We start from the raw sequence: 24,903 nt of genomic DNA on the forward strand, positions 1-24,903 counted from the left end.
TTCTTTTGATGTATCTCTTAGTATTTAAATTCCGTTTTTTAGAGTTTTGTTTACTATTGAGCTGTGTCGCTCCTTACTACAGTTTAATACCACAAACTGTTTGATTTTTGAATCATTTTCACTGTGAAATTCAGCATTTTGTATAAAATGTCAGCATTATGTTGTCTCTTTCATTCAAATAAATTTATTACTCGAACTTTCCACAGCTGAGTAGTCAATTATCCAGTATTACTTGATTTACTGCCTTCAAATGAAATGGGTCAGTTGAAAATACGTAAATGATTGCTTGATAGTGCTTACTTTTACCTTAAAGTAATTTGGCATTTGGGGAATCACCCTGTCTTGTCCATTATAAACTTGATTAGAATTGATTGGGTGGTTCTGACATAACTTGTATAGCTTAATTAAGAAATCCAAGTAAATGACAGAAAACCAACATCTATTTATCCAAAATCTTGGGTCTATTGGCTTATTATTTGGCTTACAACTATTTGGCTTATTATTAGTTAATGAGGGAGATACAAAGGGGAAGTGGATGCTTAGGCAAGTGGCTTCTTCAGCTTTGACCTATCCAATGTAAAAATCGTGTGTACATGCCTGGCTGTAGTTATTGATTTTGTATTTATATCAGAACAAATTCAAAGCGTGTTCAAAAAGTGTGCTTCAATCCGGCTTTCTAGGACTAATGAGAGGAGATTTGAGATTGCAGGGGCCCATTCTGCAGATGAACAATGACAGATTGCCTATAATTGTCCTTCTCAGCCAATCATCTAAGACTAAACAGAAAGCGAGTTGTCTGCAGTTGGGGTGGGAGGATGTCATACAGAAAGATTTTAGGGAATGGGCACGTTCTGGGAGGGTTTATAGAGGGAGTTTTTGAATAGGTTAGGATGGAGGAGTGTGCGTAGCTGTGTTGGCCTCAAGTGGCTCGGTTATGTGGTGAGTTGTTAGTAGTAGTATACAAATTGGCAAGACTTGGTTGATGCAAAATTTATTGTTTTTTGTCTTTTCTTCTAAAATGACTTACTAACAACTGAGGTGAGTTGTTAGTAGTAATAGTGGTAGTTTCTAATTAGCCATGAGCCACACATATTGCATGTGCAGGAAGTGCCTTTGATAAGTTGAGAAACATTTGAAGAGGTGTCACATTTTCTTTGAAGCTGAAATTGAGGCTCTTTAAGAATAATGTCCTTTCATTGCTATTGTATTGTTCTGAAAGCTGGGTGGTGACCGAACAGCTAGAGAAAAGAATCCAAAGCTCTGAAATTGTCTTCAACAGAATATCAAAATTGACTGGATGGACAAAATTACCAACTCATTCTTCAGAGAGAAAACTAAGCAACCACTCGTTATTGATAAAATCATCAGCAATCAGTGGTAATTTTGGGGAAACATGGTTAGAATGGGCAGTAATTGCCTGCCTGATGATGTTTGGTGTTGGACTCCTCCAGGAGTTTGATGGCGCAGATGAAAGGAGGCTGCACTTGGATGATGCCTAGAAAAAGAGGCAGTGCTCTCAAGAACTTATCATGATGATCTTTGGCCGAAGATGCTGAAGAGGTCATCATAGAGAGGCATTGTTGCCAACCGGTGTGGGAAGGCCTAAGTCTAATTGAATAAATAATTAGGCATAATGCATCATGTACATTGCTGTATACACATCTTAGACATTAGATTATTGGGTCTCAGAGAGTTATGAGTAATAACTTTATTTGGCCATAAAGAAAGGCATAGTTTACAAAATGCTGAATTACGCAGTGCAATCAATTCAGTAATAGGAAAATTTACTCCATTTTGGGTACAATCCTGATCCTTTGAAAACTACAATTTCCATGATTCCAATTCATCACTAGTTATAATATTTTAAATGCTTGAGTAGAATATGCTTTTGGGTCATTCTATATAAAATCAGCCATGGTATGATGCCGATAGTCTTAGATTTTGATGTGATAGTGTAGTTTTATACCTTTCCTGAACATATGCAACCATGAATGTTTTTTGCATAGCTTTTTGGTTTTATAGGAATTCAAAATTTTGACTTTTTATATCATGGAAGAGAAATACTACAGCTTGGTTTACTTATAAAATCTTTTCACAAAATATTCCTTGTTAACTCAAAAATTACTTTTCATATTGATAAATGAGGAATACAAAAAAAAAAAAAAAAAAAAATAATCACCCAAAGAAGTTGGAACAAATTGTACTAATTATGGAACTTGGTATTAACCAAGTGAAATATAGCAATCGCAAATTCTGTTGGTCTGTTGGTCCCAGTTTTGGTACTTTAGGCACTTCCAGGTAAGCTAGGAGGATGAAATTTGGCAGGCGTATCAGGGACCGGACCAGATTAAGTTAGAAGTATTCTTTTTCCCAATTTGACCATCTGGGGGGAGTGGGGGGCCCGTTAATTCGGAGGTAATAGAAAAAATTAAGTATTTTTAACTTACAAACGGTTGATTAGATCTCAATGAAATTTGATATTTGAAAGGATATCTTGTCTCAGAGCTGTTATTTCAAATCCCGACCGGATCTGGTGACATTGGGGTTGGAGTTGGGAAGGGGAAACCGAAAATTTTGGAAAACACTTAGAGATCGGGATGAAACTTGGTGGGAAAAATAAGCACAAGTTCTAGACACATGATTGACATATCCGGAACGGATCCGCTCACTTTGGGGTAGTTTTTAATTCTGAAAAGTTAGAAAAATGAGGTATTTTCAACTTAGGAAGAAGTGATCAAATCTCAATGAAATTTGATATCTAGAAGGATATCGTGTCTCAAAGCTCTTATTTTAAATCACGATCGGATCTGGTGACATTGGGGGGGGAACCTAAAATCATAGAAAACGCTTAGATTGGAGGGATTGGGATGAAACTTGGTGGGAAAAATAAGCAGAATTCTTAGATACGTTATTTGCATTATTGGAACGGATCCGCTCTATTGGGTGGGGGGGGGTTGTTTTAATTCTGAAAAATTAGAAAAAATGACGTATTTTTAACTTACGAAGGAGTGATCGATTCTTCATAAAACTTCATATTTAGAAGGACCTCGTAACTCACATCTCTTATTTTAAATCTAAACCGAATCCAGCGTCATTGGGGGGGGGGGGGATGAGAATAATAAAAACCTGTCCAAGATATGTGACTGACATAACCAGACCGGATCTGCTCTCTTTGGTGGAGTTAGGGGGGGTAATTTGGAAAAATGAGGTATTTGTAACTTACGAAAGGGTGACCAGATTTCAATCAAATTGATATTTAGAAGGATCTTGTTCTTTAAAGCTCTGATTTTAAATTCCGACCAGATCCTCTGACATTAGCGGAAGTTGGAGGGGGAAACCGGTATTCTTGGAAAACGTGAAAATTGGGGTATTTTTATCTTATGAACAGGTGATTGGTTCTTAATTAAATTTGATATTTAGAAGGAATTCATGTCTCAGACCTCTTACTTCAAATCCCGACCAGATCTTTTGACATCGGGGGGAGCTGGAGAGGGAAATCTTGGAAAACACTTGGTGTAGAGTAACCGGGATGAAGCTTGGTGTATAGAATAAGCAAATGTCCTTGATACGTGATTTGCTCTCTTTGGGGGTGTTGGGGGGAGGGGTCCAGTGATTTGGCGAGTTTGGTGCTTCTGGACTTACAAGGACGATGAAAACTAGTAGGTGTGTCAGGGAGCTGCACTAATTGACTTGATAAATTCGTTTTCCCATATTTGACAATCTGAGGGGCTAAAGGGAGAGGAAAAATTAGAAAAAATGAGATATTTATCACTTACGAGTGGGTGATCAGATCTTAATGAATTTTGATATTTAGAAGGTCATTGTGACTCAGAGCTCATGTTTTAAATCCTGACCGGCATTAAGCTTCTGATTTTCCTTTTAAATCAATCTATTGACTCTTAGAATTTTGTTAGAGCTCATACCATATGAGCTCTTGGCTCTTAGCTCTTCTTGTCTCGTCACAAGTGCCATATGAGCTCTTAGCTCTTGTTTTTTTATGTCAATGTTTGAGTTTTAGGCTCATATTCTTTGCTAGTCTGTTCTAGATTATGGAACAATAAACTAAGTGGGGGCCTTATCTAGGCTTATTTATGCTATATTTTTCCTTTATTGGGTCTTTCTGCTTGATTGGCTTGGTTCACAATTCAGACTTCAGCGTTTTTAAAAAACTTCCAGTATTGTTGTATGCTTCAAAATTTAAGCCTTATATAGAACAAAAGCAAGGGAAAAGAGTATGGGTAACTTAAAGAGTAAAAGCTGTTACTAGTGTCTATAAAACAAAATAAACTATCTAGGCCATCTAGCATTTGGCAACACTTAGTATTTTTTCAAGCTTTGTAATTATTCTTCTGTAAGGGGTTGAGATCAGATACTTGTTGCCACCCTAATTGTTTCCAATTACACTAGTTAAATTAATTATTCTCATTATTACACTAAAAAAAAAAAAAAAACAAGTGTAGCCCAACGCTAGATGATGCTGATAGTCTTTTTCTCATCACCTGTGCCAATTTTCACTCATATAAGTTACTCATTCTCTTTGAGCAAGGGGTAAAAGGGATCTCTAAAGTTTTTATATCGGAGGAATAAAGAGATAATCTTCTTGAGATGTAGAGATTTATTTTGATGTACAACCTTTCAGAATGGAGTATCACAAGGTGCATAAAACCTTAGGCCTATAGGTAATATCTAAGTTTTTTCATGAGAAAGTGAAGGAATCATTTGCCTCTTTACCACCACTCCAATTAAGCACTGTAAATCATGTAATACAAATAACATAATCATGATATAGATGATACAATATAAATATTTTCCAATTATGTTCTCAAGATTAATGTATTTTTGGAAAGCTTTATGTGACTAAATTATAAATTTTAAGATTTTCATGGCTGGCAGGCAGACAGGAAAAACCTTAAGTCAGGCGAATTATATTGAGCATAGCATATACTAAATTCAGACTGAGTTCAGGGACATGGTATATAAAATGTTTATTTAGTCATAAAAGTAAGTAATTTAATTGAAGGAAGTTGCAAGATTTGAATGATTGCATTTCACCAATTGTCTCTTATGCTTTATGAAAAATAATTTGCATATTTTCCACTTTGTAATTTTTACAAAACTCGTTCTACAAAATTTGACTAACTTTTCTGTAAAGCATTTTAATTGTAACATCCCCCAATGAGAGCCATCAACAACTAAGCTAGATCCTAGGTTAAAATAGTTTTTGGTGGTTCCTTGACAAGACCCATTTAGCAATGCCACAAAAGCTACTTCCCTTGTCATCATTGGTATATGTATTAGTGACTTGTACCTTTCAGGCTTGAGCCCCTGTGTAATTGCTTAAAGCTAAATAGTTTTTATTCAAATTATATGGTCCCAGCTATATTTACAATGAGGAAAATTGAGGCCATTGCCCAAGGACACTATAATTTAGGATGTCATATGCGGGCAAATCTTTTGCTAATTAGAATTTTCAGAAACAGTTGATCACTGCAATTCAGATTGATACACACTTTTTTCACTTTGAAGTGATCTTTTTTTTTTTTTTTTTAATGATTGATTAGTATTGAATAAATTTCTTATGTCATTTTAATGCTTAGAGTTGTTTTTATTAACTATAAACCTTTTGGTAAGAAATTATAAATTAGAGTGCAAAAAAAAATCCGACCTATGAGTGATACAAAGTCAAATCTGGCTCTTAATGTGATATTTATTAACTCTAAAGCTCCTAGTGACCATGGTTAGTGCACAAACTGAAAATATAAACAACAAAATTGGCGATTATTTTCAGATGAAAAAAAAGCAAAATTTTTTTTTTTTTCAATGTTCCTTTTCAATGTTCCTCAATGATCTCATTCAATGTTCCTTTTCTCAAGAAAAATGTCTTAACTTTAATTTAACATCAATCTGTTCCTTCTTTTCAAACCAATCTGGAAAACTTTTCTCCTGTCATTCAACTTCTTACAAAGTTCCAAAGTACAAAAAAATAAATTATTATTGCCTTCTCACATACAGCACAAAATAAAAATCTGATTTGACCAGCTTCTTCCCAAATATTTCATTATATATCTAACCGGTAAGTGTAGAATGGTAAGTGTTAAAAGCTTTGGTAAAGAATTTTAGTAAAAATATACACTGGTGCCACCTAGTTGCTCAGTGATGCGGCTATACCTATATATTGAACACACTATGTTTATTCACTACAATAACTTTAAGATTAGTTGCAATTGAGTGCTTGGTACTGAAACCAATTTATTGTCGTTAAGATACGTAGAGACGGTGTTGCTAAGTATTCTCTCTTAGACTTAGAGAGCTACTGTCATTATGCCACCATTGTGGATGGGAATAGTTTGTATATCTTGCCGATCGTGAGGTATTTTTAATGCTGCATTACTAATGCTTTATGGACTTCTTTCAGAGTCCTAAGCAAACATTGTCATGTCTTATTGCTTTGCTGGAATTCAATTTCGTAACCATGTCTCGTCTTCTTCAGAAAAACAGCAGTTGGAGTAAAAAAAAAAAAGAAGTCTATTTTCGGCTTCATAAAAAAGTCGCTGGTCTATTTGCATCAAATATTCTTATTCTTCTTTCCAATTATAGTTATAATTAACGGGACTGAAGGAGGTTTCAGGTTAAAGTCAATGATGCTAAACTATATCATTCCGCCTTAATAAACCAATAATCTACCGGAATAATATTGTTTCTTCATTTCCTGGTAGCTTGATGTTAAGTAGTTCACTTGTGTGAGGCTTTATTTTTACCCTTGCTAAAGTGTGGATGTTAAGTAGTTCACTTGTGTGAGGCTTTATTTTTACCCTTGCTAAAGTGTTTCTTGTTTTATTTGCTGACTTGGCAATACTGTTGCAGCTAAAGATAAAGTGTTGTGAATTCATAGGGTCTCAACATTGGGTTCAAATATCGTTTATTGGATAGCATTTGTCTTTGGTTGATGTATTCAGGCAAGTCGCGTAATATCTGTAGGAGCGAGTACCACAAGGGAGGGGAATCTAGTGCATCATCTCTTTTCAGATAATAATTTTTTCATTAATGAAGAGCTCAGCTATAATGCCTTACTTTTTTTTTTACATTAGCCCATTCCCTTTTTTCTACTCCATCTTAACAGGGAGGTATTTTAATTTTCATCTGGTTTTTATTTTGTCCATTATGTTTCCTTGAGGAATACCCTCTTCAATTTCATTAGTAATGAAGATAGATGATCTTGGTTAGTGCTTCCTTATAGCTGTGCTAAAACTTGGCTTATTCCTTATCTTCTGTTTTTACCTTGAACTGTAACTTTGATGGATTCATTGCTCTAGTATGTGTATTCTTAAATTTTTACTCTTCTCATCAGGTTGGCTGTAATGGGCGGGCAAAAGGATTTCGAAACAAAGAATTATCCATTCGCAGAGGCGCGCCTACCTCCTCTCGAAGGCCCCACTGTTAATGTGCCTTCATATGCTAAAGGACAGGAAATAGAAGTTAAATGTAGGAGTGATTACCCAGAGCCAATTGAATGGTGTCGTGCTACCATTGAGGTAAGTTGGTTAATATATAGATTATTTTTTTTTTTTTTTAATTTATCCCCTTCAATCCCCTTTGGGTGTGGTTGGCTAACCAAGTTACAAGGTGCCCCACTTGACTGGAAAGGAGTTGCATTAAATAATAAATATCCAAGCAATTTTTGATGTGTTTTTACTTAAATGTTAAGGTGCACTTATTTTTATTTTTAATTATTTATTTTTGACTTTAACTTAATGTTGACTTTTCTTTGCAATGAATTATGTCTGACGTGAAGGTCAAGTTCTTTCGATATGATATATATATATATATATATATATATATATATATATATATATATATATATATATATATATATATATATATATATATATATATATATATATATATATATATATATATATATATATATATATATATATATATATATATTTATAGATGTTTTTTTTTTATGCGTGAATATCCTAAGATAAAAATTTACCTGAATGTTTATGAATATATTGCCTGAATGCCTGAATATATTACCTGAATATATATATATATATATATATATATATATATATATATATATATATATATATATATATATATATATATATATATATATATATATATATATATTATATATATATATATATATGCTAGTACTTTTTTGACGTAAAATTCAAATTCGGCAACCCTGCTGTGATATAAATTTTTAAATAAAATTTGAGAATTTTGAGGGGTATCTTGAACTAAATCAAAAGACACTAGGTGCCTCCAGTTTGTAAAAAAATAGATGTTCAAAATTTTAAGAACAGCTGAGGGTATTAAGTTGAAAGTTTCAGGAGATGTTAAGGGGTATTTTTTTTAAAGTGGTTAGAAGGCTACAAGTTTCTCTTTCATGCCCTCTTTACCTGCCTTCTTTCCAAAGAATTTCGATTAGAATTTTGATTTAGCCATATTGTTAAAAATAGTCTAAAGGTCAAATAGTTTCATTATGCCTTCAAATAAGTACACCATTAGTTCTAAGGAAGGGAAGTTAGTTTTTTCTAGGAGCTCGTCAAAGCTGAAGCTATAAACGAAATTTACAGCGGAAAATCTGCTTTAGTGGAAACCAAGCCCTATTTGGACCCGCCCAAGTCTATGTAACACGTCTATAGGACATGCTGTCCAACCGTGTAGTTGGCTTACTTCTTTTTCTTAAAATTGGGAATGCATATTATTTTTTATATTTAAGCTTGTGCTTAAATCTTACGTCTTTTAATATTTGTAAAATAAAACTGTAGTTGGCTAACTTTGTATGTCATAGCAGAATTGGAAGTGCATATTATTGTTTATATTTAAGTTTATGCTAAAAACTTCTATCTTTTAATTTTTGCGGAATAGAATTACATATGTTTGTAAATATCTCCCTTTTTTATTTGCAGGAGATCATGATCAATGGTCAATACGTTTCTGTGAAACACTTAGATAAGTATGAAGCTATTGAACTGGAATCTGGCTTTGTAGCTATAAGTCATACCCAAATTGTACCTGTGAGTGAAATCCGTGTACCAAATCCCAACCCCTCTTTAACAAGGGAAGATTATTATAAGTTTCAAATTCCAGTCCCCGTGGACTCGAGAGATTTGTAAGTATTTTTTATTACTATCCTTATTTTTTCTCATAACAGTAGTAAATGATCAATATTCTGCAAGGTGGTGTAACCCAAAAAGGGCTTGGATGTCTATGCATTCTATAGCCTACCAACCATATTTGCACAAATTCTAATTATTATTGAAAGAGAAAGTGCCCTTCAAGAAGGAATAATAAATGATGAAAATTTTTCAAAATTTTAAATGTATTTTTCATGGCGAAATTTATGATGAAGACTGACAAAACGAAGAATTATACGTTAATTAAAATCAAACAAGCCTGATTTTCAAGAAGTGAAAAAAAAAAAACTGATTATCAGCCTAAAGCCATAAATATATCCAAAAATCATACGGGCTATGTATGGTGTTCAAAAAAAAAAGAAAAAGAAAACGAAGAAAAAATCAAAGTGGAAGAAAAAGACGAAGCAAGTATATATATAAAAGAAAAAAACTCTAATTTTTGAAGTAAAATGTAGTAAATGGAACAATACTTCAAAGGTTAATCTATCTTTTATATATAGTTTTTTTCATTCCCTTGTTTTTGACCAGTGAGGTAGTCTAAATTAAAGCCTTTCCTGAAATATCTACTTTTGTTTTTTTATTTTTCTTATTTGATTCTTTTTCTTTTTTTTCGAACATCAGGTATATCAAGTGTGGTCTCAGGATGTAGATATGGTGATGAGTTCTTAAAGATTATGAAATGTAATTATACAAACAAGAAATAATTCACTTTGTTTTTATTTTGACTGACAGGACTATTGAATTTATGTTCTAACCTCGTGATTCCCAACGTGGAGTGCTGGCCCTACCGGTGGGTCATGGTAATATTTTGGTGGGTCATAGACAGGACCTTCGCCCTTTGGCCTACAATACTTTAGTCTTAATTAAAAAAAGAAAAAAATGTCCTGTGTGGTGGCAAAAAATGTTTAAGTGCAATTAAAGAGCAAAAATGATATATGATAGTATTACAATACGTCATACATTGCATAAAAAATGTTATATTCAGAAAATATTTTTGATTAGATTCAAAATTAATGGCCTTCGTTCATTTGAATACAACTAAAATATATCATGAGGGGGGTATCTGGATTTTTGAAATCTCTAGGTGGAGCAAGGTCTAAAATCGGGTGGGAACCACTGCTCTAACCTTGCTGCCTTCTTTCAAAAACAGTGGACATATGGAAGAAAGTACAAATGTAGCATAGTTTATTTTAATGTATCTAAAAGTAAATCGTGGAATATCTTCTTCGAATCACAATATGATAAAAGTTTAATAGCTTTATGATGAACTGTCGTTGTGTAAAAAGTGATATAGAAAGTCTAATGACCTCACCATAAGTATGTTTATTGATATTGTGTCGAAATTATTTTGGTTTCTTAGTCAGTATCAGAAGCATAGAGGTTTTGTTCTATGTAACTGTACAAAATTCCCCTGGATACAAAAATCCTGCATATAAAATTGTTGCGGGAGCTACACTAAGTTATATGTCCACTCTTCTTAAGTCTATTTATCACTTTTAAGTATAAATACACGGATCTTAAATATTTTTACTAAGATTGTGTGAAAATTATTTTTGTTATTTCGAGATTATCAGAAGCAAAATCTTTTGTTCCATGTAACTGTGAAATTTCTCAAAAAGTTAAGCTTTCCATCATTTAATATTTAACCTTTTTAACGATCTAAGCTTAAATCAGTTTTATCTGACGTGTGATGGCAATAAACAGACTGAATTTCACTATTTGTGTTGTGTGAGCAACATAGTGTTGCAGCAATTGGATTTGCAAATAAAATCTTTGCAGGAGCAACAATTCGATCTGTTTTCTTTGCCATCAATTTTTTTAACTGTGTAGTTATCAACTCATCGTAATTTTTTAAGTGGTGTGTCCTTAGAAGAATTTATTTCTTCAAGAAAAATGATGACATGTTCCTAAAGACGGTCTTGAAATACCCTATTTTCGCTGAAAAAGTTTTATTTTCTGTTTTCGGACAGTCCATTAAAGTTTTACTCTTTCAAAGTTTTTTTTACTGTATACACTAGCCAATGATTTCTTGCTCTGTGTCTAAAGACTAAACTTAACATGTGAAACGATGGAAAAGATATAAGTTTTAAAAATACGAAAAAAGTATATTCTTTAGCCTAAACATTTTCCATGCTCAATATATACAAAGGAACCTCGATGTATCGGATCTCACGAGTGAAAAAAAAAAAAAATTTATATCGAGGATTTCGATATATATCAAGTTGTTTTTTCACAGACTTCAATAAATAGCGTCGATAAATCGTGAGAACTAAAATCTACTTTCTATGTTATTTTATACGTCCCAGGAGACGTAAAGAAACAAAGACACATCAAGCAATAAATATTTATGTTATAATTAAGACAATCATTTAAATCCTTTCAATAACTTTTAACAAAACATAAATATATCTCTTCTTTAATTAATCTTTTAATAATTCTTTAAACATTATTTTAAAAAAAGTTTTAAAATGGTTTTCTACCTGTTTATGTGACTTGATGCCATTATCTGATAGAGGTAGAATGAATTAGTAGGTCGTTGATAAATGGATTGTTCTGAAGAAATTTCTTCAATATGCAAAACTTTTTATTCATAAGTTTTATATCTAGAGGTGAATTGAAAGGTGTAAAACCATCAGATTTTGTCATAATAGGGTTTTGCCGCAATTACCTCAATATTTAGAGGTGAAAATAACATTGCAGTTAAGGCCACATCTAAAAGGGAGCGCGCTACCGAGTTCGAATCCCTCTTCCTCTCGTTTAAACCCATCTGACCTGTAAAAAAAATAAACAAAAATGGATACAAACAAATTTTGTAAGCTTTGTAAAGATCTTTTTTGTAAATTCCCCCACATAAATTAAATCCTGGATACGTCCTTGAGTGTAGAGATTTGGTAAATTAGAGGGGAAATGAAAAACCTTAATATATTGAGATATCTTTTTATGGAGGTTCCGTTGCACTATGAAATTTGTAGTAACTTTATGCTTATAAATGTTTCAAGCTCAATAATTTTGAAATCTAACTTAAAACTGTTGAAATTAAACGCCTGGCTATTAACTTCACTGTAGTCACTTCATTTATCTTTTCAGCTTAAGGAAAAATGGTGTACAAAAGGAATTTCAACGTTGTATCGCTGCTGCCATCTGTGCATTTGTTCCAGAAAGGGAATCTCTTGTTTGTATAGTAAGTTTTAAACAAATACATCGACCGCCAGAGACACACCCGTTTAGAAGTTAAACATTCTAAAAAAAAAAAAAATACAACATTTATGTTGCTGTCAACCAACAAAAAGATAGATGAAGGAATAAAAGAAAATAGTGTGGCTCAACCTCACCCAATGTGAGGTTTGAAAAAAAACCTAAAAAGTCTCACAATTATCTTATCTCATTTTTAATGAGGGGGGGGGCTTCATGGCGATGCTTCCGTGTCCATACTCAGCCATGAGGCCCAACCACCTCTAATTAAGCGTCGAATGAAGGAATTGAACCAAGTGAGAGAGATACCTTGAAAAAAATCTTGAATAATATTAACATCGTTATAAATAATCAAGACAACAAAGGTATAGAAAAACTAAGAGTTTATTAGCAAAGAAGAAAATTTCATTTAATTACTTTAAGTTATTTCATTATAATTGAAAACCAGCATTTATTATTCACAATTTCAGGAATAAAAGATCAAAGCTTGTTCTTGTAATGGCTACAAGTGAAATTTCATAATTATTAAAGAAAAGCAAGCGGCTTAACTAATATGGTAAGGCTGACACTTTATTTTCTTTAAAAGTACTTGTCATAAACACTGACGATATAATCAATCAATTGTGTAAGAATGACTATTTTTTTATTTTTTTTTTGTCTTCCTTTTTTTTTAAAATCGACTATGCCTAGCTTTAATGAAACGCGTTTTCATTAGCGTGAATAATTAATGTGCACCTGTTTTTTTTTTTTTTTTTTTTTTTTTTTTTTTTTTTTTTTTTTTTTTTTTTTTTTTTTTTTTTTTGCAATTCAGCAAAAGCTCTTTTCTTTATTCCTCGCTTATTTTTTGTATCTTTTTCTTGCTCATTCATATAATTGACTTTTTATTGCTTTTGGAGTGTTTATGTCTGAAAATAGGGGCTTTGTTTTCTTTAAAAGTACTTGTCATAAACACCTGACGATGTAATTAATCAGTAACTGTGTATGAATGACTATTTTTTTGGTGTCTTAGGTTTTTTTTTTAAATCAACTATGTCTAGCTTTAATGAAACAAACTATCATTAGAACGAACAATTAATCTGCATCTGCATCATTTTTTTCTTCTTTTTTTTATTTAGCAAAGGCTCTTGTCTGTATTCATGCCCTGCTTATTTTTTGCACATGTTTTACGGTCCTTTATGCAACTAATTTTTGTTGCTTTTTGGCGTATTTAATCCTAACATCAGATTATTTTTTCCTCTAATATATTTTGTCTTTATATATGCATTAATATATTTTATTCATTATATATGCTGACGATATGATTGATAAACTATTATATATACGTATAATATTGAGCGGCTTTATTTTTACGTACCTTAAATATTGAAGATGATTGTTGGTTTTGTTCAGTTACTTAGTCTTTATTGCATTCAATTACTCTTTTGATTTACTTTTTGCCCAGCACAGCTGCACACGCTCCTCCGTCGCCTTAATCTATTCTGATGAGTGTTTACTTAAATAAAAACAAAAAAGAATTTTTCTTTTTTCTCATACCTACTTCATCGTTTGCACATTGCTTCTCTCCATATTTATTTCTATGCAAAAGATATTTATAAATTTATTACAGATATAATACATGTAGACGAGATATATTTATATACAATATAAGATTGTTTAAGTGTTTGCTTATTTTTTAGTCGCGAGCCGTTTGGTCTAAGAAAATTGCTGACAAGTTGTCAAGTTACTATTTCAGAAGTATATCTCAAAAGGATTCAAGATTTAAGGAAACAGAAATGGAAAAAATTCGCTCAACAGCCTTGTAAGAACTTTATAATCCTTGTTTTATGTTCCTTTCTCTTTATGATTATTGGGGCATCGTAAGATTTTTATTTTATTTCCTACTTTTTTTTAGGCAGTCATTTTTTAAGTGGGTGGGTCCATAGAGGTTAGGAAAATGAAACTTTCAGGGATGAATCTCCAGACTAAAGTATGTCCCGGGAAGGTGTTTTGAACCAACTACCTTCACTCCTTCTCTTTCTTGAGGGCCCTGACCTTTGATGACCTTCAAAAATATGTGTGTTATAAAAGTGAAACCTTGCAAGATAGATCTTCTGCTTAATTGAAGTACAACAAAATTGTTTACAGCTTCATAATTTTGCTCAATTACATTTTATAAGGTTTTAAAGATATGCAAATACATTTCATAAATTTTGAAAAACTAAAGGCAGAGAAAAGGCAACTGGTAACTGAAAATTAAGGTAAAATGTTGTTTTGTCAAAATTTTAATAGTTATAGACCTGTCATTTAGGCAAATTTCAGGGCCCTATAGAGGAAGAAGGAGTGGAGGTGGGTTCTTTAAAATACCTTCTCGGGACATACTTTAACCTGTAGACCCATCCTTGAAAGTTTCATTTTCCTAACCTAAACCCTTTCCGAGACAACAAATCCTTTTATTTGAACCCTTTCTGCTACAATGCCTTATATAGCTTGGTTATATTGGAAAACTTCAACAATTTAAAAAAAAGATCAACAGAAGAAAAGGGCAAAAGTGCAATGCTATTGTAGTTTTCGTGTGGTTTAGTAATTTAGAAATAAGCTAAAGAGATGTGGATGCATTTTAGTTCATTTATTACGCTAAAGCAATTCCTTTGGTTTTCTAAATTTGCCCTTTTGTCCCACCACGTCTGCTTTTCGCGGACTAAATGCCATGTTCAAAATCAAATACACTTTTATTTAGTTTGATGCCTCATTTACAATTCATTAATTTTTATTATTATTTTGTGCCACCTAAATTGTCCCCCTCTCTTCCTGGTGTCTCTTCTTGTGCTAATAATATAGTGTGGACAATATTCTACAAGATTTTTGGATCAACTGCCAGGTCCTGGTTTTGCTACTCTAGGCAATGCCAGGTAAGCTAGGGCGATGAAATTTGGCAGGCGTATCAGGGACCGGACCTGATTAAATTGGAAATAGTCTTTTTCCCGATTTGACATCTGGGGGGGAGTGGGGGCCCGTTAATTCGGTTAAGATAGAAAAAATGAAGTATTTTTAACTTACGAACGGTTGATCAGATCTTAATGAAATTTGATGTTTGGAAGGATATCATGTCTCAAAGCTGTTGATTTAAATCCCGACTGGATCTGGTGACATTGGGGGGAGGAGGGGGAAACCCAAGATCTTGGAAAGCACTTAGAGTGGAGGGATCGGGATGAAACTTAGAGGGAAAAATAAGCCCAAGTCCTAGGGGAGACCGGGGCTATTCCGGACGTTTTTCAGATTTTCGGTTGTGTCATTTTCCGTACTGGACCGATCACTGTGTTTATACTTCCTTTAGGAAGGTAAACTATTTGGCAATCCACACCAACAACCTCATTATCCTATCTACAACCACATTTTCAGAAATGAGATTTTCCCAAGTTTGGTCATGCTGTCCGAAAATGCCCCGCCATGGGGCATTTTCGGACACCCCCGGGGCATGATCGGACATGCCCCACCTCTCAAAGAAAAGTACTGCACAAGTGTTAACAAACTTCGTATATTTGTGTAAAAGTAAGAAAAGTAATTAAAAGTACTGGTACTTAACCATCACTTTATATTAAAGGCTGAGAAATCACGTGAAAACACATGTCCAGCAATGGATCTTGCTGTCCCACCTGAGGAACTAGGATCTGGTAAGACTAGGACAGTATCCTTTTTGTCGACCGTTGCTTTGTCCTCAATCTCTGGGAATACGAACTTTGGGCCAATCTTTCTCAAAAACTTGACGTCAGCAACATCATTATCGATGGACTCGACTAGCCCAACGTAATACACACACGAGGACTTGCTTTTTCCTAATTCAAACTTGACGAGAACGAACTTTCCGATTTGGATGGGAGAAACTGGTCTGTCGCTCGCCACAACACACAACATCATCCTCTCCCAAATCAAGTGACATGTCCGACTCATCATCACAAATGTCATCTGGCAGTTCGGGTTCTGATGAACTGGTCTCCGAAACTGAAAGCCTGATGAAAGCTGATGGTTTTCGCTTATTTCCCACCTTGGTCTGTCGACGACCGACCATTTTCTTGGTTTTAGTGATTTTCTTTTGTGGCGTTTTTTTCTTGGCTTTCTTCGCTTCTCTGTTGTGCTTTTCTTTTTCCAGCTGTTCTTTTTCAGGGGTATCTGTCAGTATGCGGGTTTTTCCTATTTTTCTTCCATTCGAAGGATTTCTTTTTGTTGGGTCAATCCTTGGGTGCGGCCTTACAGACTCGGGGGTGATAGGAGCTGTCCCGGATGTACCAGGAGCGGGACCTTCAGGTTCAGAGTCCTGGATAACTTCACCGTGATCTGCTGCCTCTGTAGTAGAGTTAGTAGTTGCAGCTAGTGGAACGTCAGTAACGAGAGCAGGGAGAAAATCTGATTCGCCAAAAGTATGACGATTGAATGGGAAAATACCGGGCCTTTGAAACCCAGCAACAATGTTGCTGGGGCAGAACTTATCTAGGAACGGTTGTCGGGATAGCTCGGCTACTTCATGGATCGATATTCTGCCACCTGGATGTGCTATAAGCCATTCGTTGAAACTATTACGTAGCCCGTTTTTAAAAGGTCCATAAACACTGATATCAAGGGGTTGCAGTTTATGTGAACAGTGTGGGGGGAACGTCAGCACAACAATTCCGTTTTCTCTGCAAAAGTGAACAATTTCAACGGAGATATGGCTGCCGTGGTTATCCATCAAAAGCAAGTGAGGATCTTCCTTCGTCGATTTTGTTTCACTTTGAAAATGCTTGATAGAGAGGAGGAAATTGTCATCCGTCATCCAGCCGCTTTTGTTAGACAGACCTAAACTTCCAGGTGGGCCCAGGTTATACATCCGGCAATTCACATGAACTCTAGGGAAGACAAAACCAGGAGGGATAACCCGTCCGGCTGCATTGATGAAAGCTAGCATAGTCGTGTTCTCTCCCTGCTCTGCTGAAGCAATTTGTGAGACTTGCTTAGCCCCCTTCCTGGCTACAACCTTGGGGGGATCCAAAACAGTAGGGATACCTGTTTCATCACAGTTCCAGATTTTGCTAGGTGGAAACTTATGCCTGCTGTAAACTTCTGCTAGGTTGTCATAGAACTTGCTGACCACTGGAGCATTAAACCCGGAAGCACGTGCTTGACTAGTATTTTCTGGAGACCGGATTGATAGCTCATTTCCTCTCTTCATAAACGAAGAGAACCAGTCTAGGCCTGCCCTTCCCTTTTCCGTCCACGTTAAGGGCATCTTCACATTAAGCTTTACTGCAAACTCATAGGCAAGCTTACGAGTTGAAAGCCCTGTCAGCCCATGATTCATCAGCGATGCTGCTTTTAAATATTCGGTGAGTTGCTTTTCTTGCTCTCTAGTAAAAACTTGCCAAAATCCACGTCTCTCAGATGGCAGGACCTTAGCCGGAGATTTATCAGTTTCCAGAATATCGGGCTGGGCATCCAGTTCAGCACGGTATCGTCTAAGGGCATCATTAACTGTTGACTTTTTGAGTCCAAAGTTCTCCGCAGCTGCTCTGATAGAGCTACCATCTTTGAAGATCGAAGCGACTTCTCTTTGTAACGTTGCTAGATCAGGGGGTGGTTTGTCTCGTTTTCGCTGATACGTTCGTACCATTTTCTGAAAAGAAATAAAGTATTAGAACTGATAAGAATAATAGTGAAACTATCAAATTATCAAATATATTTTATTTTTTATGTTATTCCCCCCTCTCCCTCTATAAAGTCCTGCCAGTCGTTCTTCCAAGAATTATCTAACTGCATTGATGTTAGGATTTTGATGTTAGTCAGAATTTTAGCTTTAAGAACAACTGCACAGGGGCGATTAGATTAGAATGCAAAGTATTTTTAACGTTATCTCAAGAATAGAAGAGCTTTATTATGTGCATTAAATTTTTACTTCATTAAATACAGATAACTTGTGTTTAATTTAATATCAGAATAGCTTACAGTCTATCTTTTTCCACTATTAAATAATAGTGAAATTTCTTTTAGGTTTAAAAAATTACGAACTTTCAAATTTAGGTACACCTTAACATTTTAAAACAATTCTAAAAACAAATCCTAAATAGCACAATTCCACCTCCATGAATAGATGGATCTAAAACTAGCGAAATAGATGGATCTAATGGATACGTTCGTACCATTTTCTGAAAAGAAATAAAGTATTAGAACTGATAAGAATAATAGTGAAACTTGTGCAGGTCTGTGCAGCTTTATTTCAAACTCTGGCAAGAGTTTTAACACTTCACTTTGAACTTCACATGATGGGGGCATTTTCGGACAGGCAAGAAATAATGTCCGTACATGCCCCGTAATCTGTGTCCGGAAATTCCCCACAGTGACCTTTAATAAAAAGATGGCTGCCAAAAAAAAAATATGAAATTATATACATTACTTTATAATTAGAAAGTAGCCAATAGATCACTCTCTTACCTGCCGAAACTGCTTTCCCCTAAAGCTTGCAGAACGCCTGAAAATTGACAAGGAACATTCAGCTAGAAATTTAAATTTACCTCCAAATTTGCATCTGACCCTCTCAAAGGAACATTTATTACTGAATTCTAGTCAGAATTTGATCGAACGTGCGTTACATGCTCGCCATCTACTGACATTTTTGTCAAATTTTTGTATCGATATCTGAACGAGCAATATCGTTTGTCCGATCATGCCCCCGTCCGAAAAAGCCCCTGTCTCCCTTACATACATGTTTTACATAACCGGAACGGATCCGCTCTCTTTAGGGTAGTTGGGGGGGGGGGTTAATTCTGAAAAGTAGAAAAAATGAGGTATTTTTAACTTACGAGCGGTTGTTCGGATCTCAATGAAATTTGATATTTAGAAGGATTTTGTGCTTTAAAGCTCTAATTTTAAATTCTGGCCAGATGTTGTAACATTGGGGGGAGTTGGAGGGGAAAACCGGAGTTCTTGGAAAACGTGAAAATTTGGGTATTTTTATTTTACGAATGGGTGATCAGATCTTAATGAAAATTAGAAAAAAATGGGGTATTTATAACTTGCGAGTGGGTGATGGGATCTTAATGAATTTTGATATTTAGAAAGGTCATCGTGACTCAGCGCTCTTATTTTAAATCCTGACCGGCATTAAGCCTCTGATTTTCCTTTTAAATCAATATATTGATTCTTAGAATCTTGCTAGAGCTCATACCACATGAGCTCCTGGCTCTTTGCTCTTCTTGCCTTGTCACAAGTGCCATATGAGCTCCTAGCTCTTGTTGAAGATGAAAATTGATACTCTTTCTTCTTGAAAGTGAAATTTATTTACTTCATTCTCCAATAGGAGGGTTCTTTTTTCTTCTTTTTTGCATTCATTGTTTCTTGTGATCGCGCCATGAAGAATGTGAAACATTGGAGGTATCAAATTTGACTAGAAAGTAGTAAAATCAAAAATAGTTGTATTCCGAGTCGGAAAAACAATAAATATCGTTTGCTCTTTAAAGCCTCCAGTTCAGTTCTTAGACTTTTGTTATGGCTCCGAAAGATCTATAGTCCTTCAGATTATTAAGGAGGATAGGTGCACACATGGGGGAGATCCCATCCTCTCCGTGGAGTCACTTTGACAAGATCTCTAACCTTTTAGTAGATGATTAGAATCCCCGTCTACAGGAAAAATTCAGCATCCTACCCCCCAAATATATATATATATATATATATATATATATATATATATATATATATATATATATATATATATATATATATATATATATATATATATATATATATTACCCTCAAAAAGTATATAATGCAAATATTATGATTATTCAATATCTAATAATATCCCAAGATTTTAGGGGAGGCAAGGCACTGAGCCCCTACCTGATGTCAACTTCAAGCAGTAAAAAAAGGCTCGTTGGAAAGTTAAGCAATACTGCCATAAATCTTGCGATTTTAGATATCGAGAAACACATCCTTTTCTTAAGAGCAACTTATAAATCCAAGTCTGTCATAAATTGTTGTAAAGAAATTACTCTTCGTCAGTACAATATGCTCATAAGAAAAAACAAGACGGAAAAAATACTTGCAAATCGGAAGAGATGCCTCGAACAGTCAAGTTTTCTTGTAGAAACCCTGAAAGCAACAAAAAAGCAAGCAAAATCCTAGTTAAAGAAGCTCTGTGGTGCAACTAAGGTTACCAAAAATGGCAGACAATACATAGGATTGTGCAACTTTCTTACTCCATTTTGACCTGAACCGATCTCTCCCTATGTCAAAAGTACTTTTCTTCCTTATGGGATTGTTTTTCTTTTTAATTGTTTTCCATATGTAAGTGAATTGCGGTATCTGCTCTATCTGAATGGGTTGTTTTTCCAAAGTTTATTTTAAATAATATTTCGATTACAGATGTACTGAGGAATTTTATATTCGAGTAAAATCCAATGATAAAAAAATTTGGCGGCGATTAGTAAAGGCTGGGGAAATTCAAGGGATTACTTATGTACGTGGTAACGTGAGACGTTTTGATACATTTCACCAGATGAATATCATGATCTCCGGTGAGGTAAGTCTTTTTTTTTTTTTTTTTTCATTGTAGCCTACCTCCAAAAGTAAAATGAGTGAAGTAGTTTTGAAATTGTGCAAATTTCAAGATGCTCATGAAATCTGCTAGGTTGCAAATACTGTTCCACAAGGGTGTATCCAGTTTTTTTTTTGGGGGGGGGGCACAAATAAACTATAAAAGACGTATCAAGGATTTGTTTATGCGCATTTTTGTTACGTTTTTACGAGTTGGAAACTTTTTTTGCAGGAGATGGGATTCGAGACCGTTTTATACTTCTGTGAGTTATACTTCTGGAAGATCAAGCAAACCCACGAAGAGGCCGGCAGAGGAGACTAGTGAGCAAGTTGAGAAAAAATTGAAAGTGGTAAGTGAGGCATAATTTCAATAATCAGAACAGGAAAGTCTAAAAATCAAATGGCTAGACAGCATTAGTTAAGGGTGTATCTAGGACTAACTCTTAGTCAAGTATTTCATTTGCACAAAACTCAAAAAAAAAGTTTAGAACTAGTAATAATATAGAAGAGAAGCACGCGTAAGTGATTCCTATGTGCAACCTCCAACCTCTTATGTTCATCCAGGATTTTGTTGGGGGAGAGGTTTTTTTGAGTGGATGTTGTACGCAAAAAAACTTCAAAAAATGGATTATATTCATTTTTGCAACGATTTTACGAGTCGGACAACAATGTCGAGGGGCTTCGAACTCAGTATCCCCCCTGGATACGGTCTTGGCATTAGTGATCTGTTTTAAGAATTTTTAAGGTGTGCAAACGATGCCCTTTGTTTTGTTTGAAGAGATAAATCTTTTGCGCTTTCGTGGCGAATATTTCAAATTTAAAAGTAAGGATATTAGACATCAAATTTCATAGATAGATTTTGGTGGTAAATTTTTAAATTTTCATGCAAGTAAACCCTTGTTTAACTCAGCCCTCAAACCTCGTTCAACTCAACACCTATTCAAATCATTCCCATTCAGCTACTATAGCTTAAGTATGGTTAGGTTACATTTAAATTTATTCATGGCCAATTTGAATGAGTATTGTATCAAAATTGGAGAGAAATTAGACCCAGTTAATTTGAGTTTCATGGGGGTTGAGAAACCGCTACTACTACTATTAACAATTCACTGCAGCGCCAAGGCGCCTGAGGCTAACACAACTGCGCACGCTCCTCTTCTCTCAGATCTATTTAAAGCCTCCCTCTTCACACCCTCTCAGGAACTACCCATTGCCCTTAAATCTTTCCTTCTGACAACCTAATATCCCATTTAGGGACGACCTGCTTTTCGTTTGGCTCTAGACTGTTTGCTGACAAGGAAAATTTTTGGCAATCTGTCATCCTTCATCTGCAGAACGTGCCCTAGCCATCTTAACCTTTCTCTCATTATAGCACACAAATTTTTGGTGGTGAAGCAATGGTTATGGTGAAGTATTCGAGTACCCCTGGCTCTCTTCCAGAATAAAGGAGAATTGAGAATTTATTCCTTTGTTTGTCCAATTTGCATTTATGCAGATAAAGTCGTTATTGCACTATTTGACAGGTGCAGATGGATAAATAATGCGACTGGAGAAGGGGATAGTCTTCCTCTGAGACTATAAAAATGAAAATTTCTGTTTGGGGGGTGGGGGTACAAGAAAACTAAAAAACGCATAAAAATTTATTTTGATGTATTTTTGCTACGTTTTTTTTTATTCAGACAAACATTTTAGGTGGGACGGGGGTTCAACCCCTCCCCCCTCCTATATACGGCCTTGAAACCCTACCTTATTTTGTCTAAAGGCAGAGGAATTGAGCTGAGTTGTTTTTTTTTAAAGGGGAGTAATTTGGGGTGGGGCGAGATGACTTCGAAATTTTTGTTGGGAGGAGGGAAACTCCAGTCGCCATGAAGAATGTGGGGTACATTTTTTTTATTTATATTTCTTTTTTGCCCGTCTTCTAACTGGCTTCGTTGCTAGTTTAATGTAAGTGCAGTATAAAGTACGTAATAAAAACGTCTTTATAATCGTTTTTATTGCAGTTCTTTAATTCAAAATCCTTCTAAGGATCGAAATCTGTTCAATAAAACATATGCTTGACCTTTTGCAAAAAGTTCCTTACCCAGATAGATAACTGCTTGATTGACTTTGCATCCTTGCATTTTGTGCACTGAACATATCCAACAGAAGATTAATGGAGGTTGTCTTTTCTAAACGGTTCCATAGTTAAATTAAGTCATTAATGAGCTTTATATTTTTTCTTTTTTTAATGAAATGTTTTGTTTTTTATTTTTTAAATAACATTTTTATTAATGGCACTTGGTATTAACCAAGTGACATATAGCAATTGCAAATTCTGTTGGTCTGTTGGTCCCGGTTTTGCTACTTTAGGCACTTCCAGGTAAGCTAGGACGACGAAATTTGGCAGGCGTATAAGGGACCGAACCAGATTAAATTAGAAACAGTCTTTTTCCCGATTTGACCATCTGGGGGGGGGGAGGAGGGGGGGGTTCGTTAATTCGAAAAAAATTGAAGTATTTTAAGCTTACGAACGGTTGATCAGATCTTAATGAAACTTGATGTTTGGAAGAATATCGTGTCTCAGAGCTGTCATTTTAAATCCCTACTGGATCTGGTGACATTCAGGGGGGTATTAGGGGGAAACCTAAAATCTTGGAAAACACGTAGAGTGGAGGGATCGGGATGAAACTTAGTAGGGAAAATAAGCACAAGTCCTAGATACATAATTGACATAATCGGAACGGGTCTGCTCTCTTTGGGGTAGTTAAGGGGGGGGGTGTAATTCTGAAAAATTAGAATTAATGCGGTATTTATAACTTACGAACGGGTAATCGGATCTCAATGAAATTTGATATTTAGAAGGATATAGTTTCTCAGAATTCTTTCTTTAAATCCCTACCGGATCTGGTACATTGGGGAGGGGAAAACCTAAAACTTGGAAAACTCTTAGAGTGGAGGGCTCGGGATGAAACTTGGTGGGGAAAAGAAGCACAAGTTCTAGATACATGATTGAAATAACCGGAACGGATCCGCTCTCTTTGTGATAGTTGGGGGGGGGGATGATTCTGAAAAATCAGAAAAATTGAAGTATTTGTAACTTACGAACGGGTGATCGGATCTCAAAGAAATTTGATATTTAGAAGGATATCTTGTCTCAGAGCTATTATTTTAAATCCCGACCGGATCTGGTCACATATGGGGGAGTTGGGAAGGGGAAACCTAAAACTTCGAAAATACTTAGAGTGGAGGGATCGGAATGAAACTTGGTGGGAAAAATAAAAACCTGTCTAAGATATGTGACTGACATAACCGGACCGGATATGCTCTCTTTGGTGGAGTTGAGGAGGGGGGCAATTTTGAAAATTGGGGTATTTGTAACTTACGAAAGGGTGACCAGATCTTAATGAAATTTGATATTTAAAAGGATCTTGTGCTTTAAAAGCTCTAATTTTAAATTCCGACCGCAAGGAACTGATCTAATAAGGTGGGGTCAAAATATTGGTTTAAAACTTTTTCTGGTTGTTTACTTAAACTACCTCTTTTTTTATTATTGTACCTATAAGCTGCAGTAACTGTGGCCCAACTTTTCGATTATACTTGTTGCCCATCATTAATAAAAAATCAGCTCTCGGAGAATTAGTGGATCCTAAAACTTCTTCCAGACTTGTATCAATCTTAAACTTAAAATAAAAACTTTTTTGCGTACTGACCAATTGTGTACAAAGCGGAGATACAGATCTCCTGTTCCTCTGCCTTTGGCCAGGAGTGCAATATGTGGTAGTGGCAAATTATCCTACCCTCCGGTGGTTTTCCCCAGGTACCCCTTTATAGATGGGTTGACTCTGGCCGAGCTTACTGAGTCACACCGCTAACCCCCGTTCCAGACCAAATAACCAGCGGCACCAGGAATCAAACTCCTGTCCTCACTGACAAGGGATATCCAGTCTAGCGCACTAACCACTTGGCCAGGATGACTCATAGGTGCTACATGCCGACCTTTCTGCTAAAAAGCTGGTGCAGTAGGAACAGGAGGAGTCCTCCT

The 24,903-nt window shown here is 35.1% G+C and overlaps 1 protein-coding gene across 2 annotated transcripts in view; it reads left to right on the forward strand.

Annotated features, from left to right (window-relative positions):
- LOC136033215 (uncharacterized) overlaps positions 1-24,903 on the forward strand; it is a 58,089-nt gene that overhangs the window by 8,106 nt on the left and 25,080 nt on the right. For both annotated transcript variants that reach the window (XM_065713924.1, XM_065713923.1), the window contains 5 exons: positions 7,349-7,532; positions 8,925-9,127; positions 12,240-12,333; positions 14,021-14,142; positions 21,115-21,232. In XM_065713924.1, coding sequence (XP_065569996.1) covers positions 7,349-7,532; positions 8,925-9,127; positions 12,240-12,333; positions 14,021-14,142; positions 21,115-21,232 — 721 coding nt within the window. The remainder of the gene's footprint in view (positions 1-7,348; positions 7,533-8,924; positions 9,128-12,239; positions 12,334-14,020; positions 14,143-21,114; positions 21,233-24,903) is intronic.

The sequence above is a fragment of the Artemia franciscana genome, chromosome 11 (genome assembly GCF_032884065.1).
Source record: "Artemia franciscana chromosome 11, ASM3288406v1, whole genome shotgun sequence".
Taxonomy (NCBI): domain Eukaryota; kingdom Metazoa; phylum Arthropoda; class Branchiopoda; order Anostraca; family Artemiidae; genus Artemia; species Artemia franciscana.